This window comes from Monodon monoceros, unplaced genomic scaffold (assembly GCF_005190385.1).
Source record: "Monodon monoceros isolate NGI ecotype Baffin Bay Population unplaced genomic scaffold, NGI_Narwhal_1 Super_Scaffold_5, whole genome shotgun sequence".
In the NCBI taxonomy this organism is placed as follows: domain Eukaryota; kingdom Metazoa; phylum Chordata; class Mammalia; order Artiodactyla; family Monodontidae; genus Monodon; species Monodon monoceros.
In genome coordinates, this window is record NW_021703782.1 from 27,159,132 (window position 1) to 27,182,215 (window position 23,084).

The following is a 23,084-nucleotide window of genomic DNA, read 5'->3' on the forward strand; positions in this document are numbered from 1 at the left end:
ACTAGACAAACACTCCTGAAAATCCAGAGTGATTGCTTAGTATAAAGTCTAGGTTCAGAACTCTAATCTTTTTGGATTATAAACCCTTGTGGTACACAGCTTCGGACAAGGCTCCCAATAATCCCCACCTCTTGGTATCCACAACTTTATTTAATGTCCCCCCTTCAGCCCGGTATGGGCTGAACCTCACAACCTGCTTCTAATGATGTGAATATGGCAAAAATGAAGGCTGTCTCTTCTGTGATTAGGTTACAAAAGACCATGACTTGTGTCTCACTAGTAGTGCTCTCTCTTGCCTGATCACTTGTTCTCCCTGTTCTCCCTGTAGCATGCTTCCACACTGTGAGAAGCACCATGAAGAGGTCCATGTGGTAAGGAACCAAGGAAGGGCTTTGCCAATAGCTCACAAGAAACAGAGGCCTCAGTCTAAGAACTCACAAGGAGCTGAATCCTGCAACAACCACACAAGCTGGGAAGTGAATCTTCCCTAGTCCAACCTTGAAATAACTGCAGCCTTATGAAAGGCAGAGCCAGAAGACCCAGCTAAATGGTACCCAGATTCCTGACTCACAGAAACTTTAATATGATAAATGTGTATTGTTTTAAGCTGCTACATTTTGGAATAATCTGTTATACAGCAATAGATAACTAACATAGAGCCTATGTGCAGAAAAGTATATACATATACAAATTCTGGCACACATTTTAGAGAAATAGGAGGCCTCTCTGAAGTCCACCAATAGAACTCCTAGTGGCCCAGAGATCCCAGACTAAGAAATTTATGCTATGATAAACTCCCACAATATGCACAAAAGGCCTGCAGAAGTCAATTTAACCATGCTATGTAGCTTAACAAATGTCAGAATGCTTTCCTTCCATAAGGTATTACTAAGAAAGTTAAATTACTCTAAATATAATTGATATCTTAGTACTAGTATTACCAAAGGTAAAAACAAGTCATTATACTATAACATCGTTTTAAATAATGTATTTCATAGGTACTAAATAAATAGTGAAGATAAAATAATGACTAAACACCATCCTTAAGTACTGTGTGAGACAAACACATACACACACACACACACACACACACACACACACACACGAAACAATTATAAGATCTGCGATACAAACAGAAATTTCCATATGGTATCCATTCATGTATGTAATATATATGATATAATATGTATGACTATTGAATTTTAATTACAAAGTAATTAAAATAAATACCTGTACTGTTTTTCCAAGTCCCATGTCATCACCAAGAATACACCCTCTTCCTTGGATGAAGTGTTCATAGAGAAACAGGGCTCCTTCCCTTTGGTAGTCTCTCAAATACCTATTAATAGTATAAGGAATAGAGTCTCCATTTCCAGATAATTGAAAAGCAACAGCAGATGATGGAAATTTTCTGTCTGGAAAATAAGGTTTTTCCAAATCTTCATCATCAAATATAAAATTCCTGGAGCAATCTTTAACAGATTTCACTTCTTGAAGTCTTTTAAGAGGTACTTTCCTTTCTTGAAAATCTGAATATAAGATGACTGCAAATGACTTCCCATTTTCATCCACTGTGATAGATTTTATGCTTGCTTCACAAAGTTTTTCATTATCTGGAGAAGGGGCGAGACATCTTTCTCCTGGATGCCATATATCTATAATAATAAAAGAGAAAATAAACTTGCCAAATCTAACTTATAAAGTAACACCTCATTTATCCACTGCTGTGAGAAAAAAGTGTTCCTCACATAAATACCCTTTCCAAAATCTGAAACAAGATAAATTATACTTATAACATGTATAAATATTTTCCTAAAGTATATTTTCCTCAAGTATATTATCATAATAAAGGGTACATAATTTATTTCCAGTTTTTCTCACCTTGGCTGTGTGTCATAATCTCCCCATATATGCTTCGTCTGTTGATTCTGATTCAGTGGATATGGGCCATGGGCATTTGGTTTTATTATTGTGTTTGGTTGTTACTGCTGAATTCAAAAGGTGACTCTGATGCACAGCCAGGATTGAGAACCACTTATTTAAATATTCATGATGACTCATGAACATCAGGTATAACGTTCATGATATGGTAGAGTAACACTGAATAGGACCTGGTAACAGGTAAGCTAAAATCCTCTGAACAGCAATATTTTTGTGATTCTTCTGTCTGCTTTTTTAGTTACTCCATCTCCTTTCTCTGAAGACAGCTGTTTCTTCTCACTGTCAATATTGCTGCTTCTAAAATGTTGCTTGAATCTGTATACAACTAATCAAGGGAATCTCCCAACTCAACTAGAGTGATATGTACCAGCTTTGTCACAGCTTTTTCCCTTCTAGGTTTTGAAGAGCCAAGGTTTTTAAAAAAGAGATGAATTCTAAGATCTCTTTCTGCTAAGACTCTATTATTCTTTGAAGAGTCTGACTTGTCTCTATGTACAAATTTATTCTGTGCTTAACTGTAGAGCTATTTTATTTTCTATTCAGAAAATAAAGCACTGTGAATGAGGAAGAGGGCCTCTACAGAGTATACTGTTGGTACAATTAAAAGGTACCAAATAGAGGAAATTAAGTAAAAATAATTTCCCAAATGGAATTTCTTATAGCAAGAATCCCAGAGGAATTGCATAGCTACAATTTTAAGGATACTAGGAATTATTTTTCTCACATATTTGTCATTGAGATCATATATCATTGGTAGTTTCCCAGGGACTTCCTATTGATGCTGAATTAGGCTTGTATAACATTCATGATTATAACTAGTACATCTATATTCTCTTCAGCAAGAAGAGCTCATTATACTATTCCTCATCAGTTGTTCCTCAAAAGTAAAACCATTATTCTAATTTTGATAAGGTTGTTTTTATATAACAATCAGCAAAAAAAATCTGTTCTCCCACTCTAATCTTTGCATCCAAACTGTTTGAGAATTGTTACATTATTCTAAAAGAGAAGAGTTTTAATGTGAAAATAAAACATTTATTCACTATACAGGGATAAAAAATAGGTTGATGGGCCCTATTTTCATAACAGTACTGTTTGAGCCTTAAAACCTACGTTTAAGCCTTGCAACAATTCTTAATACATTATTTGTTTCACATGCTTTGTCTACCTATCCAGCAAATGCCTTCTAATTTTTAAAGACTTAATTCATTAATTTATTTATTATTCAACATATATGATTTAACACCAATTATTTGCTAGAACTGTACCACACAGTTAAAATGAAGAAAACCAATGCCGAAAATGATAGTGATTAAACCTTGCTTAGAACTAGTCTTTCCAAATCTCATTAAAAGGCCATCATTGTCTAACCAACTTTTCAAGGTAGAAAACCTTTAGTCAGCCCTTATTCCTCTTTATATATTAGTCCCTACATCCTCTCCATCAGAATGTCCTGCTGGCTCTACCTAAAAAAAAAAAAAAAAAAAAAGCATCACTTTCCTCCATGCCACCATCACTTTAAAACAACTGTTGGTAAACTTTTTCTGTAGAGTCAGATTTTAGCTACTTGTTATTTTACATCTTGCAGGCTATACTGTCTCTTGCCCTTGTAACACAAAAGTAGCCACAGACACATAAACAAATGGGTATGGCTGTGCTCCAGTAAAACTTTATCTACAAAAAAACAAGTGTCAGGCTGAATTCGGCCTTGACTGTAATTTGCCAAACTTTGGCTTTCTCCTAAATTACTGCTACAAATTCCATTCTCTATCCTCCATTCTCTAACCATTCTCTCTGCTGACACTATTTCCCTCTACAATCCATTTTCCACATAGCAGCAATAGTGACTATTTAAGAATATAAATTATTAGTAAATCTTTAATTTAAAATCTTTTAATAATGACCCACTGCACAAAGAATAAAGTCCAAGCTCCTTACTATGGCCTGTAAGATCCTGTATGATCTTCCCCTACTTACCTCTCCAACTTAATCTATCAATTTTTCCCTTGACTCAAGCATATTAAGCAGGTCTTTTCTCAGGTGTTTTTATGTCATCGCCTCAGAGATTTTATCTCAGACCACCTTATTTAAAGTAGGGAACCCCACTATGCTGTACTATTTTACTGCCTCTATAGCACATATCACGATGTTTAATTATCACGTTTACTTTTTTTATCTGCCTCTCACTAGAGAATAATATCTTTTCCAAGAAAATGTCTGTATTCTTCAAAATTTTATCCCCAGGACCAGCACACAGTAGGCATTCAATAAAAGAGCTGAATTTATTAACAAAAACACATCCTTGATCTCATAGAACCTTGACATCTAATGAGAAAGACAAATACTCAAAAGTTCACACACATGAAATTGCTATAAGTGCTTTGGCAGAACAAAGTGCTGTAAGAAAGAGGTACTGAGGAAACAGTTTAAAAAGTAAGGAGATCTAGGGGCTTCCCTGGTGGCGCAGTGGTTGAGACTCCACCTGCTAATGCAGGGGACACGGGTTCATGCCCCGGTCCGGGAAGATCCTACAGGCCACGGAGCGGCTGGGCCCGTGAGCCATGGCCGCTGAGCCTGCGTGTCCAGAGCCTATGCTCTGCAACGGGAGAGGCCACGGCAGTGAGAGGCCTGCGTACCGCAAAAAATTAATTAATTAATTAAATAAATAAAATAAAATAAAGTAAGGAAATCTAAGAAGAGAATATCAGTCAGAGGGCACATACAGCATGTGCAAAATCCTCATGGGCTTCACACAACAACTTACAGAAGTCTATTTGGTTCCTGAGTTTGGGTAATTTCTAGAACTAAATATCAATAGATTCAGTTAAGTTTGAGCAGGGCGGTTATCTCTCAGTATTCAAACTCCAGAACAAATAGCTTCAATTAGGATGATTTCCTATTGGACTGAATAGGGGTAAGGCTCCTTATGATCTGGTCCCTGTGTTCCTCTTTAACTTCATTTCCTCCCTCTCTCCTGATTTCATTCCAAACTGGCCTCCTTGCTATTCCCCAATCATGGTAAGCATACTCCCACCTTAGTCTCCTGAGATTTCTGTTCCTCCCGCCAACGCTCCTCCTAAATACCAAAGCGACTGATTCTTTCACTTCATTCAGGGTTCTGTTCAAATGGCATCTCCTCAGAGGTATCTTCTCTGACCACCCAATCTAACATAGCACTCCCTGCCACTCTCTCTTCCTTCACCCTGCTTGATACCATTTTCAGAGAAAAATAAGAACTGTCTGTTACTGTTTATCTCAACTCAAATATAAGTTCCCCAGAGAAGGGACTTGTGTTCACTGCCATATTCTGGGCACCTAGGACAATGTTTGAAACTCAAATACTTATCAAATTAACAAATATTTATATATAGCTAACATTTTGAGGGCTTATGTGTGCCAGGCATGCAATTTAGATGTAGTAGTTCATTTGAGCCTCACAGCAACCCTTCATGTAAGTAATATTATTAGTTCCATTTTACAAATGGTGAAACAGATAAAGGTTAACCATGGTCACACAGCTAGAAAGTGGCAGAGCCTGGATTTGAACCAAGCTATCTGAACTTGTAACTACAATGCTGTACTAGTTCACACGTGAATGAACAATTCCTTGGAACTGAGTAGCCCTGCCTCTTTTAAATGAGGTATGAGCATTCCAGTTACTATAATCTCCACTCAGCAGCTTCATCCATTTATTTCACCTGCCAGGTTTCTATAGGTATTTATATTTGTGGTCCCTGAGTTATAGTGTCATCAATTCCTAGCCGTCAGAGCTGAGGCTTGTTACTTAAACGTCTCTGAACTTTAGTTCTGAATCCCTCATCTATTTAATGAGATCAGTATCTTCCTCAAAGGAAAACATGTACATAAACAATTAGCATATTTCTGGGCACGGAACAAGCATTCAATATCTGGTAGCTTTTGTTATGTCACTATTAATAATGAAAGCTATTAATTTAGGGTCAAGAAGCCATCCCAGATGACTTGTGGCAGATAACCATACCCTCCTTAAACCCTCTCTTGGTGACCCATTAAAGGTGATCCTGACTCAGTACATCATATATTAAGCTCTTTGTGTAATAAACTGAACGAAATATCTCAACCTTTATTCACCTACTTAATAACAAATCTACCATTCACTAAGAACTGAGGCATACAAGAACAGAGAATAAAAATACCAAACATTTACTTAGGGTTTACTATGAGCCAGACACTGGGTCACATAAATGCTCTGCTTAACACCATCTTATTTAATAATCACAAGAACTCACTCAGCAAAGATAGCAGTTTTACAGACGAGGAAACCACCCAAAGTTGCTCAGCAAATGACTGTCAGAGCCAGCACTAGATCCCAGGGCAGTCTGACTTCAGAGTGCAGGTTCTCAACTCTGAATCACAAAGAACTGTCCCAGCCCTAGAGGTGGTTCACAATCTCCAGCTGTCACTCACAGGAGCCGCAGGGTAAAACCGCAACCCCAAGGGAACTGGCAGGAACAGGTCCAACCCTACGCAGTAAAGACAGTTGTCTGGGGAGAGAGGGGAGCTCGGAGCTTATACCTTTGCTGTCGGTTTCCGCGCGGGGCTTCGGGACAGAGTCCATCTGGCCAGAGGGAAGGGCCTGGCAGCCTGGTTACATTTAACACCTGACAGGCGGCAGGAGGCTGGCGGGCGGACGGCAGCCAACTCCACCTGCCGCCGCCCTCTGTACACAGCCCCCCGCCCCCGAAGCCCGACGTCACGGGATGAGAGGGAGCAAAGGTGGAGCCTGACGGGGTCCACGGAGAAGGGCCGGTTGCGTTCGAGACAGCGGCAGAGCCGGAGGGCGCTGTGGAAGCTGGCAAGGCGGCGCTCACCTAATCGTCTGGGGCTCCGCCGCCGGGTGAGGACAACAAGCAGGCAGGCCGACCCCCTAACCTCCCTCTCAGTAATAGGCTTCGCTCTGGGACCCACCACAACTTCCAGCCCTGACTCGGAAAATCCCGCGAGAACTGGCTCCCCAACTGTTTTCGGGATCTCACGAGAACAAAATCTTGGTTGACATGGGCGGAGCGATCTTCCGGCCGTCTTTCCTCTAGGAAACCGGTAACACAAAGAACCGCGATAGTTGCAAGTATCGCGAAGTTTCATATCGCCTGCTAGCCTGCAGCGGCTCTTGCGATTGCGGAGAGACGCAGAAAGATGCTCGTGGGGGTGGGCCTGCAGTGGGTCTTTTAAGGACCAGTAAGGAGGATGACGGCCTGGCAGGATACCGTCGTCCCCGCAATCGTATCTTGTGGCTTATATTAGGCGTTTGGTTCCTTCGTCGAGTTGCCGGACGCCCAGGGACTTTAGGAGGCGAGCGGTTCCCGCTTGGAGTGCCGCCTCAGCCGTGTGGACACCGACGGCTCAGGACACCCAGAGGAGGCATATCTTCTTAGGTCATATACTAAAATGTAGTAAGTTATAAATAACTTTTCTGAGTACAGAACCTGCAACACATGCCCTAAGTAGAAGGCAAAGGTAAAGATACTATGAAAACTTGAAAGTGTTTTTTCGTGTACCATCCCAAGTGGTTTGTATAACACGTTATGGGTAAACACTAAGCAAACCATCAGGCTGTTTTGGTAAGCATCTTCAGGGCAGCATACCACTCAGGAATTAATGAATACTGCTCATCTAATACTTTTCCAGACGTTGTATGTAGATTAATCCAGAAATGCTTCCTCACATGTTAAAATGTTTTTGTATGCTGTAGGATATTTCATTGAAGTAGATTAGCCCGCATGGGCCTGTATTAGTTTCCTATGGCTGCTGTAACAAATTACCAAAAACTTAATGGCTTAAAACAGCATATAAGTGTTATCTTATAGTTCTGTAAGTCAGAAGCCCTACATTGGTCTCATTAGGCTAAAATCAAAGTGTCAGCTGGGTTGCCTTCTTTTCTGGAGGCTCTGCAGAGTATGTTTCCTCGCCTTTTCCAGCTTCTAGAGGCTATACACATTGCTTGGCTCATGGACACCCTTCTGTCTTCAAAGCCAGCAATGTTGCATCCCCCTGACCTTTCCATAGTCACATCTCCCTTTAATTGCAGCAGGGAAAGACTATTTGATTTTAAGGGCTCGCATGATAAGATTGGGTCCACCAATAATCCAGGATAATCCTCCCATATCAAGGTCTATACCCTGTTTCACATCAACAAAGTCCCTTTGCCATATAAAGTAACATATTCATGGGTTCCAAGGATTAGCATGTGAATATCTTTGGTGGATCATTATTCTGCCTACCACAGGGTCTTAGTGAGAAAAACTATATGGCTATTTGCTCTGTAAATAGGTATCCATTCTTTGACAGATACTAAAAATTAGCGTGTTTTCATAAAATGCTTCATCTAGAATAGCACTTGTTTCTGTTTACCAGCAGGTAAAAATTTTGTATGGAAGAGAAACATCTAATTCATCCATTATGTTGGTCCTCACACGTGGCTAAGAGGTTAAGTCATTTAACCCCACTGCTTCAGTGTCCTCACCCATGACAGATTAATAATAGGGTTATTGTAAAAATTAAATAAAATAAATAAAACACCTGAAAAAATACCTAGTCACAGTAAGGATTTAGTATTGCAATATACGCTTGTTATCAATAGAATGCATCCACTTGAAAGTTGAATTCTGCATAGCCATTTCTTCAATTTAATATTTTGGCTAATAGTTGATAGTACATTAGTTAGATTAGAATTTTAGACTAGATTCTAACTTAAACACCATGGATTATAAGGCATATTTTCTAGGTGCAGCTGAAAAAAACTCATTGTAATTGTTACTCTTGATTTTAACATGCATCTTGATATTGGAAATTCTAAAATGTAGGGAAAAATCTTCTCGGAATTGGAATTGATGAAATATATCTGTTTTACTTAAATTCTGTTCACATTGTCCTTAAAATCAATAGCAATTGGAAATATCAGTCAAGCTTACTTTTTTTTTTTCTGCAACTATCAGAGAAGAAATTTGATTTTTTTCCCCTATTGAAATGACTAGTTGTGTAATGTTGTCTTATTTTTTAATGTTGTCTAATTTTTCCAGAGGTCCACTGATTTAAGATGTTCATTTCTAAAGAGCTGACCTCTAAATAGGAGTGATTAGACAGATCACGTAGAAGTAAATATTGATTTAAATGAAAGAGATCATCTGGGTGATGGAATACTCTTGTGACTAACAGAAGTGAAGGGGGCCTCAATTTCTGAGTGTTTCTTATTTAATCTCACCACCATGGTTATGATACATGGTGAAGCGAAATAATCATGACATAAAATATGTTTTAGTGACTTACATGCCTCACAAAATTAGACATCCTGAAACATTCCTTCCCCCATTTAACAGTAGCTTTTGTCTGAGCCCATTAGAGTGACATCCTTGTCTAGGTGCTGATATTGTAAGCATCCAACGCTGTAAAACTGCGCTGCAAAGTGAAATTGAAAGCCTTGCAAGATATTCAGGAATTACCAGAAGTCAATAAAAATGATATTGGATAACTAAGTTGGATGCAAAAACATTGGCAAAGTATGATCTAGTAAAGTTAAGCCTGTAAAATCTACAAAAAGAGAAAAAACACAGATGATGATAGCATGGGCATTTCAAAAGAGTATTACTTGATTATCAAAGAGGCCCTTGAGAAAGAGGATTAAACCTTTTAATATTTTACAAAACAGTAGTCTTTATATTCACACTGCAGAAGTCAAATACGAATCTATCTGTGGTTCATAGACCTCCAAAATTGTGAGTTAATCCAGCAAAAAGGCTCAAGAAAAAAATAAGCATGTGTTTTAGTCCATTTTGGTTGCTATGACAAAATTCCACAGACTGGGTAGCTGTAGGTAAACAGCAGGAATTTATTTCTCACAGTTCTGGAGGCTGGAAAGTCCAAGATCAATGTGTCAGCATGGTAGCATTCTGGTGAAGGCCCTCGTCCAGTTCATAGCTGGCCCTTTCTTGCTGTGTCCTCACATGGTGGAATGGGCTAGAGAGCTCTGTGGTATCTCTTTTTTAAGAGCATTAATCCTCTTAATGAGGGCTCCATCTCATGAACTAATCACCTCCCAAAGACCTCACCTTCTAAAACCATCACAATGGGCATTAGAATTTCAACATATGAGTTTTGAGGGGACACAAACATTCAGACCATAGAAGTATGAAAACATAAGAAAACATAAGAAATTGAGTCTCAGAGTTCTAGTTAGCTGATTTTAGGTTGTAGCATTTCTCCCCTGATACAGTTTTCCAGCCATTGTATCAAGCAGAAGAAAGGAAGAACAGATGAGGGCAGGGTAGAGGTGATAGAAATAGATGTGTCCTTGTTTGCCAATAAGTAACCTAAACCTTGAAGTTTAATAGTCAATGTTATGCAACAGTGTGAATGTACTTAATACTACTGAACTGTAGACTTTAAAATTTCACGTAATATATATTCTTTTACTCTCATTAAAAAACAAAACAAGGGCTCCCCTGGTGGCGCAGTGGTTGAGAGTCCGCCTGCCGATGCAGGGGACATGGGTTCATGCCCCGGTCCGGGAAGATCCCACATGCCATGGAGCGGCTAGGCCCGTGAGCCATGGCCGCTGAGCCTGCGCGTCCGGAGCCTGTGCTCCGCAACGGGAGAGGCCACAACAGTGAGAGGCCCGCGTACCGCCAAAAAAAAAAAAAAAAACTTGGGTCAACAAAAGGACAATTTGATTCTTGAGTCAGGTGTAGTGAAAGATATATAGTGAATGGCAGGTTAGTGTTAGGAATGTGATGAGCATTATTACCTCTTGAACCTTCACCAATGTTGTTTTTACTTCATAGATTCATTATATATTAGAACTTGAAGAAATTTAAGGGATGCCTTGATCCTGTGCTTTAATTTAAAGACAAGAAAATAGTTTTGAGAAATGTTAGGTTATTTGCCCCTGGTCACAAAGAGCAAATAAAATCAGGACTAGAACATGATTCCTGATACTCATTGCAATATGATAGGTATACAAAAATATTTCACAGAAGATACTTTTAGATTTGAAAAATTAAATCCTGTGATTCAATTTCATGTAATATTTCATATCACATGTCACATAGTAAGCCTAACAAATCAGCAACAAAACACGAGGAACTGCAGGTTGAAATAATTTTATGAAACTACTCAAAATGCATAGCAGACCTTGCAAAAAAAAGTATGTAAAATACTCATAGGCCAAAAGTAAGGAGGGAGGGCTTCCCTGGTGGCGCAGTGGTTGAGAGTCCGCCTGCCGATGCAGGGGACACGGGTTTGTGCCCTGGTCCGGGAAGATCCCACATGCTGCAGAGCGGCTAGGCCCGTGAGCCATGGCCGCTGAGCCTGCGTGTCCGGAGCCTGTGCTTCGCAAAGGGAGAGGCCACAACAGTGAGAGGCCCGCGTACCGCAAAAAAAAAAAAAAAAAAGGAGGGAGGTGAAAGCTAGCTTATTTAGCTGGCACTTACGCCACTGCTGTCCTGGAAGCATTTGCCCATCTCAGTTACCAAAAGGTCTGAGTTTTAACCGTTTTGTGGGGACAGAAGACATGGTCTTAAGCTCTCATAAGGTCCCAAATTGGAACTGAGGCTCTCATTTGAAATCAGAAACCTTGAAAGGTAACATCCTCAGTGAAACAGTGGGCTAGAAGAAAACTCTGGAGAGCAGAAAACAGGGAGGATGAAGAAGAGAGACTTGTTTTTCTTGGCATGGGCTCTTTGGACAGGGTGTGTGTGTGTGTGCACGTGTGTGTATTTCCTCTGACATTTTGAAACCGCAGCCATGCCCCCAAATGGATTACAATTTGAATTCACATAATCTGCATGATCTAGGAAACCCCAAGCCATGATAATAGCATAATGTAGTGCCAGTTTAATTACATCCAGGTTGGGAGAAAGAAAATAGTATATCCTTTCTAAAAGAAAACACGTTAAAACAAAGACCCCTCAAAATTCTCAGAGATAAAGCCCTATAAAACAGTTCACAGTCCCCAAACTGCAAAACACAAAAATGAGCCACCATGAACAAAAGCCAGTAGGAAAAACATGCAACAAAGATAGACCCTTAGTAGTTTCAGTTATTAGAAGTATTAGATAAAAGTTTGTGTGTGTGTGTGTGTATAGATAAAATACGTACTGATATTTTTAAAAATGAAACTGAGAACATGAGAAAGAGAAAAGACACAGTCAAAAAACAGCAAATAGATTTTTTTAAAAGAATTAGAACTTATGGAAATGACAATTTTAATTATTGAAATTAAGAACTCAATAGTAAGTTAAATGGCAGATTAAACGCACCATAATATACCATACAACACAGGGAACTATATTCAGTATCTTGTAATAACCTATAATAGAAAAGAATCTGAACTGACTTTGCTGTACACCTGAAACATTGTAAATCAACTATAGTTCAAAAAAAAAATTAAAAAAATAAAAGCAGAATGGACATATCCCCCCTCCCAAAAAAAAGAAAGAAAAGAAAAGAAAAAACCCTAATATATAATTCATGACCTGTAAGATCTAAAGAAATGACCCCAAATGCAGGACAAAATGTCAAGTAGAGGGAAAGTACAAAAGAAAAGTTAAGAAAAATGGAGGCTAGAGTTGGATTTCCAGAAGTAATGAATAGAGAGAATGAGGAAACAAAATTTTCAAAGAAATGATAGCTGAAATCCTCAGATTCAGGAAGCACAATAAATTGGGTGCAATATTAAAAATATATATATGCCAGTAGTTGCACACATTGAAGAAAAATTACAAAAGAAAGTAACAGAGTCTTGAAAGCAGCCATTAGAAAAGACAGATTACCTATAGAATAGAATGACAATTTAACTGATAACACTAGATTTCTTAATATTAGAAAGGAAGCCAGGAGACAATGGGATAGTAACTTCAAAGTGCAAAAAGAAAATAATTGTCAACCTAGAACTTCATAGTCTGCTACACTATGGTGAGTGCAAAATAAGAATATTTTCCGACAAAATCAAAAGCCTAAAACCAGTGGACTCTCACTACAAGATCTTTTAAGTATTTTGAACTCAGAAAGCAGATCTGAAATGTAAGAAGAATGATTAGCCTAAAAAAATTAGCAAACAACCATTAACTGTGTAAAACTATAGTAATGATGTAATTTAAATATATAAAAAATAAGGGAAAATTAAAATGCTGGACAAAAAACTTGAAAATGTGATAACAGTGAAAGTATCTAAGGTGTTTAAGATGTTTCTGTTGGAAAAGAGGAGAGTAGAGATACTGATGATTTTTTTTTTTTTTTTTGTGATATGTGGGCCTCTCACTGCTGTGGCCTCTCCTGTTGCGGAGCACAGGCTCTGGACGCGCAGGCTCAGGGGCCATGGCTCACCTGATGAATTTTACTAAGTGAAATATTCACATTAAATGTCAGGGTATATGTAATGAAATATTAAAGGAACATATAAATTCTTAATAAAAAAGTGGATAATCAATATAAAGCAGGAAAGGAGAAAAATAAAGCAAAAGCATGATTAATAGCTCAAAATAATAAAAATTGATCCATATATTTTAGTAAAAGCAATAAATGTATTTAAAAGATTAATTTTCCTGGTAAAAGGTACTTTCTGATTGGATAAAAACTAAATCCAGCTGTATGTCAGTTACAATACATACTCCTAAAAAAAGTAAAGACAAGGCTGAAAGTAAAGTAAAAAGATATAATAGAGAAATAGTGGAGGGAAAAAACAGAATAGCTCAGAATATTAATATCAGACAATACAAGCTTTAATGTGAAAAGCCTTAAGGACAAAGAAATTAGCCACAGAAATTATAAAAGGCATAGTTTACCAAGGAGATAAAAAAAGGATCTCTACTTATAACCACCTACCAATAGTCTCAAATATACAAAAGTTGTCAGAATTTCAAGGAGTAACTGGTAAGGCCATAAACATTGTAGAAATTTTTAATATTCTCCACAGTAATTGTCAGATTAAAAAGAAAGTAGAATCAGGTCTTCCCTGGTGGCGCAGTGGTTGAGAGTCCGACTGCCGATGTAGGAGACATGGGTTCGTGCCCCGGTCCAGGAGGATCCCATGTGCCGTGGAGCGGCTGGGCCCGTGAGCCATGGCCGCTGGGCCTGCGCGTCCAGAGCCTGTGCTCCGCAATGGGAGAGGCCACAGCAGTGAGAGGCCCGCGTACCGCAAAAAAAAAAAAAAAAGAAAGTAGAATCAAGCCACACAATTAACTGTCTTGATCTAATGGACATATATAGAGTACTCTGTTTTATTATTAGAGAATAAACATCTTCACAAGCACATAGGGAACATTTATAAAAATTGACTATAAACTATGTCATAAAACAAGTCTCAACAGCTTTCCATCAGTCTGCTTCAGACAGATCATGTTCTCTAGTCCTATGAATTAAGTCAGAAATCAATATTTCAAAAATATTTTTAAAAGATGATATATTTGGAAATTTAAAAACACTTCTAAACTTATGGGTCAAAGAAAAAAATCATGATGGAAATTAGATAATAAATATGTAATAATTAAAAGGAACAAGTTATAAGACTTCTTCAGCTGGGCCCTAAAATGACAAACCTCACATTTAATGTGAGATAGTCTTCCATATAAGATTTCCAAAGGAAGTCAACAGATTTTATGATCCTAATTCCTCATCTACATTGAGTATATGAAAGTGTTGGATGGAAGGGATTAGAGGATGAGGATGGGAGGTTAGAGGAAGAGAAGAAAATGTTTTTGATAGAGCTATTGCAGAGCTAAGTTCACACCTCAAGACAAGCAAAAGGAGCTTCAGAGGAATCACTTGGAATATTTAATATGCATCCCTTGGAATTTTTGGAATACGGTGGACTATTTGACTCAAACCTTAAGAATCTGAAGGGCAAGTGCTGTGGCTGGCTAACTGCTCTGAAGTTGAGTAAGAAAGCTTAATGTGTTTGGGGCCACCTTACTCCCAGAGTTTATTGTGACAAAAGGATGCACATTTCCTCAAGATGTGGGTCTTAGGTGAGAGAAAGCCAACAGAGACTTCAAGATGACCCCAAAAGGGAACCTGGGACAGCTGGATACATAGGGATAAAACGGTGACCCTGAAGAATACAGGAAAGCACCCTATGAAAGACATCCAAGGAAGGCCTCTGCACTCTCATGGCAGTACTGATTTAAAAGACCTTTCCTGTTTCTTAATTTTTCTCCTTTTCCCAAACAATTCTGGAAAAGTCAGGAGCAGCCTAGTAAGTATGAGGGAAAGGCAGAAACATATATAAAAGTAGTAATCACCCCTACTTTTTCCACTGCAACAACTCACCTGAAGCATGTGTAAGCTCTGCTAGCAGAAGAATTTTAAGTTTAAATGAGTATTGAATTCTGAATTTTAATATTACAGTGGACCTATTAACTATCAAACCAAGACTTTTTGCTTATTTGTCTAGTGGCTAGAAGTGACCACAGGATTTTTTATTATTGAGAGAGACCAGAAGATTCCTGTGATTTCTCTGTACCCTTCCTTTCAAGGGTATGGAGAAAAACTAGCCCTCAGAGTGGGTTTGAATGAGCAGTGTAACAAATAAGTGAACTTATATTCTGATTTCCTCTCAGGAGTCTTGCTGTTTCAGTATCCATTTGAACTCAATAATAATAGAAATACTGCATATCAAAGCTTATGAGAAATTCATACTTAGGGGCACACCATCAAGAAGACCAACACACACACTTGGAGTCCCAGAGGAGAGAGAGAGAAAGAGACAGAATAGTTGAAGAAATAATGGCTGAAAATTGTTCCAAATTTTGTGAAAGACATGAATAGAAACACCCAGGAAGCTCAACAAACTCCAAATAAGACGAATGCAAAGAGGCCCATACCAAGACACATTATAATTAAACTTTCAAAAGCCAGTGCCAAAGAGAGAATCTTGAAAGCAACAAGAGAGAAGCAAATCATCACATACAAAGGATGCTCAAAATTATCAGTATATTTCTCATCAGAAACTTTGGAGGCCAGAAGAGAATTGGTTGGTATATTCAAAGTGCTAAAAGGAAAAACTGTCAACCAAAGAGCCTATATCTGCCAAAACTGCCCTTCAGAAGTGAAGGGAGAAGTTAAGACAATGCCAGAGAAACAAAAGCTAAGTGAGTTCGTGACCACTAGACCTGCCCTGCATTAAGTGCTCAAGGGATTCCTGTATAGTGAAATGAAAGGACACTAGACAGCAACTTGAAGCTCTATAGAAAAATATACACTGAAAACTACAGAACATTCCTGAAAAAAATTAAAGAAGAAAAATAAATGGAAACACATCCCAAGTTCATGGATTAGAAAATTTAATATTGTTAAGATTTAGTACTACCCAAAGCAATCTACAGATTCAATGAAACCCTTAGAAGAGTCCCAGTGATTTTTTTTTTCAGAAATAGATAAACCCATCCTAAAATTCAGATGAAATCTCAAGCACCCAGAATATCCAAAAATAATCTGGAAAAAGGAGAAGAAACCTGGATGACTCACACTTCCTGATTTCAAAACTTATTACAAAGCTACAGTAATCAAAACTGTTTTGTACTAGCACAAAGACAGACATAGCTCAATGGAGTGGAATAGAGAGCCCAGAAATATACCCTCACATATATGGTCAAATGATTTTCAACAAGAGAGCCAAGACCATTCAATGGGGAAAAGACAGTCTTTTCAACAAATGGTGCTGGGAAACTGGATATTCACATGCAAAGGATGAAGTTGGACCCTTACCAAACACCAAAATGGATCAAGGACCCAAATGTAATACCTAATATAATAAAATTCTTAGAAGAAAACAGAACAAAACTTCACAACATTGGACTTGGCAGTAATTTCTTGGATATGAAAGATGTATGAATGGCCAAATAAGCACATAAAAAAGATGCTCAACATCAATAATCATTAGGGAAATGCAAATCAAAACTAAAATAGGTACCACATCACAACTATTAGGAACACTTATATCAAAATAATAACTTGTTGGAGAGGATGTGGAGAAATGTCACCCTTGAGCACTGTTGATGGGAATGTAATGACAGTTCCTCAGAAAATTTAAAATGGAATTACTTTACCATTTGATCCAGCAATTCCACTTCTGGGTATATACCCAAAAGAATTGCGAGTAGGGTCTCAAAGAAATATTTGTACACCCAAGTTCACGGCAGCAGAGTGGACAATAACTAAAATGTGGAAGTAGTCCAAGTGTCCATTGATCAATGAATGGATAAGCAAAACATGGTATATACAAATAATGAAATAGTCCACCTTAAAAAAGAAGGAAATTCTGCAATATGCTACAACATTGATGCACCTTGAGGACATTATGCTAAGTGAAATAAGACAGTTACAAAAAGACAAATACTATATGATTCCACTTATATGAGGTACTTAGTGTAGTCAAAATCATAAAGACAGAAAGTGTTAATGATGGTTGCCAGGGGCTGGGTGGAAGGGAGAATGGGGAGTTATTGTTTAATAGATACAGAGTTTCAGTTTTATAAGATGAAAAGAGTTATGGGGATGGATAGTGGTGATGCTTGCACAACAATAGGAACATATTTAATACCACTGAACTGTACACTTTAAATGGTTAAGATGATAAATTTTATGTGTATTTTACCACATTAAGATTAAAAAAACTTATTTAAAAACAATATGAGAATTCACATAAAAATAAGAGAATATGCAGATAATATTTTAGAATAAGAAAATTCAAATACAAGTGCAGTTTATAAAAATCAACTGCATTCCTATACACTAGCAACACAAAATAGGAAACATAATTTTTAAAATATACTATTTATAGTATCAACTAAAAATATATAAGAACAGTTAATAATTATCTTTTAAAATGTATGCAAGATAGTTGTAGAAGGAATAATAAACTTTATTGGAAACATACATGGAAAAGAGATACACTATGTTCATGGTATAAAAATTTAATATGATAAAGATGTCAGCTTTCCCCAAAATTAATCTAGAGATTCAATGAAATTCACTATCAAATTACTGGCAGAGCTTTTTCCTGTGGACCTTGACAAGGGGATATAAAGAAAAAGTATAAAGTGCCAAGAATATCAAGACAGTTTTGACAAGATACCAAAAGGAAAGGAGGAACAGTTCAATAAGTAATTGTTCAAAACTGGAACAATTGAGTTTTCACAGGGGAGAGAAGTGGAGTTGAATTTGTGTCCAACATTATACACAAAATTAAATTAAATTCCAAGTAAATGAAAAACCAAATGTAAAATGAAAAACTTTAAAATTTTTAGGAAGTTTTAAATTTAGAAAGAAAGAAAGAAAAATAAAAACCCACCAACCCAACAAATTCTTTTCACATATTCAAAATTTCTGGTCAGCCCAGCACAGCTATCAAACACCAAATGAGTGGTAAAGTAATAGAATGATAAACGAAGTGGTATAATTATACCATTTGTACGACTATGTACAAGGCAGTTGCCTTACTAGACATGCCTTTATTTTAACTCTTCAGACAACTAGAACAGTATTTTATTGTTTACATGTCAAAATTTGCATATTAATGATGCATATATAGTTATATTTGAAGTATTTCTTTTAGCATACTTTTATTTAACATAAAAATGTAATTATATCATATATGATTAGCTTATTCTGAAAACAATCAGCATAAAACTAGTATATCCATGTAAGAACATGCCACTCAACTTTATCATTATAAAAACAAAATAAGTTGTTTAAAACTTAAATGTAAATTGATAGGCTAGTATTGCTTTAAATAAATACAACAATTACAGGCTTAATTGCAATGATATTGCAAAACTAACTTTTAAAAACTAAATTGAAAATTGAATACAATTTTAGATAAAATATTGAAAAACAATACTTGGACTTAATCCATATGTTCCTTCCCTCATATTTATCCAAAAGTGTGGTAGCATAAAAAATTAACTAATATAAGTATCATAGAAAGACTTTTTGCCCAACTAAAAAACTAGTAATGAAGATGTAGTTTTCCAAGGAATTAAGTAAACTCCAAAAATTCATTACATATTCATAATGCGATTCTCTTTTCCACAAAAGATTGTAGTCAACATAATGGGAATTACATTTAAATAACATTTAGATAGTGCAAAAAATGTAGATTTGCCTTTGCTAAGCAGGATAGAAACATTAAATATCTGAATCACTTAAAAATTTTAGGGTGAAAGATGTTTTCAATCCTTACCATGGGCTCCCCAAATGGTTTTCAGATTACATGATCTGTAGTGTCCATTTCAAGTCTAAAATTCTGTGTAACTTCTGTTAAAGGTAACTTTTCCTCAAGTTATTTTAGCCCACATGGCCTCATTGTTGGTGACTTTACCTGCATTTTCATTGCTTAAATTCTTCAAACAAGGCAACTGTTTCAAAAGGGAAGATATATAGACATGGTTTAAAATGTTAAAGTTCAGATTTTAAAGTATGCCTGTATACTTTGTAAAGATCGTTGCCAAAGTTTTAATTTTCACATATGTTCCCAGATGGAATGATACCTTAGGAACCATGAAACAACAGTAAAAGGGAATTCTGTGGTCATTGCAGGATGTGCAGACTTGAATAGAGGTTTATTCTGAAAGCAAATATATTATTATACTTCCTTTATGAGAATCATTTTTATCACCTTGCTCTACATTCATCAATATATTCTAATGAAATAGCATGGGCTAGGAATAACTTGAGGAACTAGTTAAGACAGTGAAATATGAAAAGCATGTAAAAGTTAAATGAGTTTATTTTTAAACTGATTACTATTATTTAAAATATAAGGCAACTCTGCTCTGTCCAATTTATGCATATATTATTTGACATACTGGTTGAAATATCACATACCACTTTTGTACCTACTGTGCAAAATCCAAATAATTCACATTTTCAAGTCTGTTAAAACCTTCTCAAATTTCTGTAATTCATTCAAGTTCTGTAGAAAAACATAGGCTTTTTTTTTTTTACTGTTAGTTATTTATACAGTTCAGTGTTACAGATTCTAGATATCTAAAACCCCGCAAGAATTCCACCATCCAAAGCATATTCTTAAGATCTTTTTGCATTTATCACTGTTGTCACAATAATGTCTTTTGTGGCTGTGAATTATCATTAGACTTTCTATATTCACAACCATGAGAATACCTGTCTTTTCTTTTTCTATCAACCTTTTTATTATTTTTCTTCAGGAAAGATTATATCTGTTTCTAAATCTGTGACAACTTTCAAATGTATAGGACTGTTAAAAGTGGACATTACTGATATTATTTTATTTTTATTTATTTTTTAACATCTTTATTAGAGTATAATTGCTTTACAATGGTGTGTTAGTTTTTGCTTTATAACAAAGTGAATCAGCTATACGTATAGATATATCCCCATATCCTCTCCCTCTTGTGCCTCCCTCCCACCCTCCCTATCCCACCCCTCTAGGTGGTCACAAAGCATGGAGCTGATCTTCCTGTGCTATGCAGCTGCTTCCCACTATCTATCTATTTTACATTTGGTAGTGTATGTATGTCAATGCCACTCTCTTACTTTGTCCCAGCTTACCCTTTCCCCTCCCCGTGTCCTCAAGTCCATTCTCTATGTCTGCGTCTTACTGCTATTATTTTAGATGGTAGTTAAGAGAAGCAGAGAATATGATGGTGGGGGCTCACACATGGTTGTTATCATTAGAAAAAAATCATACCACTAAGCATAATAAGCTTAGAACCATAGCAAAGATGATTTAAGAAAGAATGTCCCCCATTCTCTCTTCCATTCTGTTTTCTTTTTAACTTAGCATTCATTGATATAAGTGAATATTCTTTTTTTATTTATTGAGATGTAATTGACATACAAATTATATTAGTTTCATGTGTATGACAAAATAAATCGATATTTGTACATATTGAGAAACAATCACCACAGTAAGTCCAGATAGCATCCATCACCATATAAAGTTACAACATTTTTTTCTTGTGCTAAGAACTTTTAAGGTCTATTCTCTTAGCAAATCCTAAATATATACAATGGTATTATCAACTATAGCTACCATGCTGTACATTAAATCCTAAGTGGATATTCTTGAGGGAAAAAAAGAAGACTACCACTTCTTTCCACTTTTAAGTATTTAAATTATCATAAAGTGGTACATATCACTAGTCTAAAGAAGTGCAGTACAAATCTTGTCATATACAGTATTCCTTCAAAAACAGGTTGTCCCTCCAAGTTGGTCACAGTTTAGTAGGGGAGGAAGGGCTGTAGACCAAGTACAGTGTGATAAGTGACATGTACAAAGGGCTGCTGCATTTATGATTGAGACTTCTATCTTTCAGGCTCCAGATTTGTGTAGAAGCCAGTCATAATTTGCATGGTCCTTTTCCTGACTATGTATTTCTTATATTTCATATAATCCATAGATCATTTAATGGAACTAATTCAGTTTACTGTTAAATTCTATTAAATGTCTATTTCTTACATTTCTGCCATAAAAATTCCCTAGCTATTGAGATAAATTACAGAAGAAATATTAATAAATTTTATAGAATCTTAGGAAAATTGGCAGTTCCCTTAGTATCTATCCATTTAGTCATTCATTCATTCATTCATTCAACAAATGTTTATTTAGCACACCTGTCATATGCCAGGAACCCTGCTTGGCACTGAAGATAAAGCCAAGAACCAGAAAGACTTGCCCCCTGCCCTCATAAAACTCAAAGTCAATAACATGCCCAAAATTAATACTTTAAAACATGGAGATTACATAGACTCTCACACAGTTAAATAAGACAGATTGCTGTTATTTGGATAATTTTCATACTTTGCCTTATTTTAGTAAAATTTAAGAATATCAAAAATAAAGAAGAACTTCCAGAGTGAAAAAAACAGATCACTCACATATGACCAGGCAATATACTCATTTTAGACATTTCAAAAACTTCTGTAAAAAGATAACTGAGTTATACATTTTAGTATTGTAGGGGAGACAAATTTCTGAAGCTAGAATTTTGCACTTATCCAGATCATCATTTAAATATGAGAGTACAATAAAAAATCATCTCCGCCATTTAAGGCCTCAGAAACATTGCCACACACAGACTCTTAAAAAAAAAAAAAAGCTCTTTGCTACAATAATAGTAGAGGACTTTAATAGCCCACTTTCAATAATGGGTAGAAGAACTAGACAGAAGGTCAGTTAAGAAAGCATGGACTTGAATAACGCTATAGACAAATTGGACCTAACAGACATATACAGAACTCTCCTTACAGCATAATATACATTTTTCTGAAATGCAGAAGGAACATTCTCCAGGATAGACCATATGTTAAGACCACAAAACAGTCTTAATAAAGTTTAAATGATTGAAAACATACCAAGTGTCTTCTCTAATCACAGTGGAATGAAACTAGAAATCAACTGTACAAGGTAAACTAGAAAATTCATAAATATATAAATATTAACACACCAATATGTCAAAGAAGAAATCACAAGGGAAATTAAAAATGTCTTGAGAAAAATAAAAATGAAAACACAGCATATTTAAACTTACGTGATGCAGCAAAAGTAATGCCAAGTGGAAAGTTTATAATTGTAAAGACTTACATTAGAGAATATAGGTCTCAAAGCAACAACCTAACTTTACAACTTAAGGAACTAGAAAAAGAAGGACAAACAAATCCAAAGCCAGCAACAGGAAATAAAGATTAGAGCAAAAATAAATAGAGAATATAAAAATGATAGAGAAAATGAAACCAAGAGTTCTTCAAAAAGATCAACAAAAATGACAAACCTTTAGTTATATTGACCAAGAAAAAGAGAGAATACTGAAATAACTAAAATCAGAAATAAGAAAGGGGGCATTACTATTGATTTATAGAAATAAATAGAATTATAAAAGTGTATCAATAATTGTACACCAACAAATTGGATAACCTAGATGAAATGGACAAATTCATAGAAACATACAACCTAGCAAGACTGAATCATGAAGAAGTAGAACATCTGAATAGACCTATAACCAGTAAGGAGATTGAATCAGTAATTAAAAATGTCAATAAACAAAAGTCTGGACAAGATGGCTTCACTGGTGAATTCTACCAAATATTTAAAGAAGAATTAAATCCTTCTGAAATACTTCCAAAAACTTGAA

The 23,084-nt window shown here is 36.3% G+C and overlaps 1 protein-coding gene across 5 annotated transcripts in view; it reads right to left on the minus strand.

The window, feature by feature from the left end:
* The window catches only part of ERCC6L2 (ERCC excision repair 6 like 2), a 138,694-nt gene extending 132,028 nt beyond the window's left edge, over window positions 1-6,666 (minus strand). For 4 of the 5 annotated variants that reach the window (XM_029201776.1, XM_029201775.1, XM_029201779.1 and 1 more), the window contains exons 1-2: window positions 6,496-6,666; window positions 1,231-1,655 (exon numbers count right to left, since the gene is read on the minus strand). In XM_029201776.1, the coding sequence (XP_029057609.1) occupies window positions 1,231-1,655; window positions 6,496-6,538 (468 nt within the window). In that variant the 5' untranslated portion in view covers window positions 6,539-6,666. Of the gene's footprint in view, window positions 1-1,230; window positions 1,656-6,209; window positions 6,298-6,495 lie in introns of those variants that run through there. The other variant, XM_029201777.1, reaches the window with a different exon arrangement.
* Window positions 6,667-23,084: the final 16,418 nt, after the last annotated feature.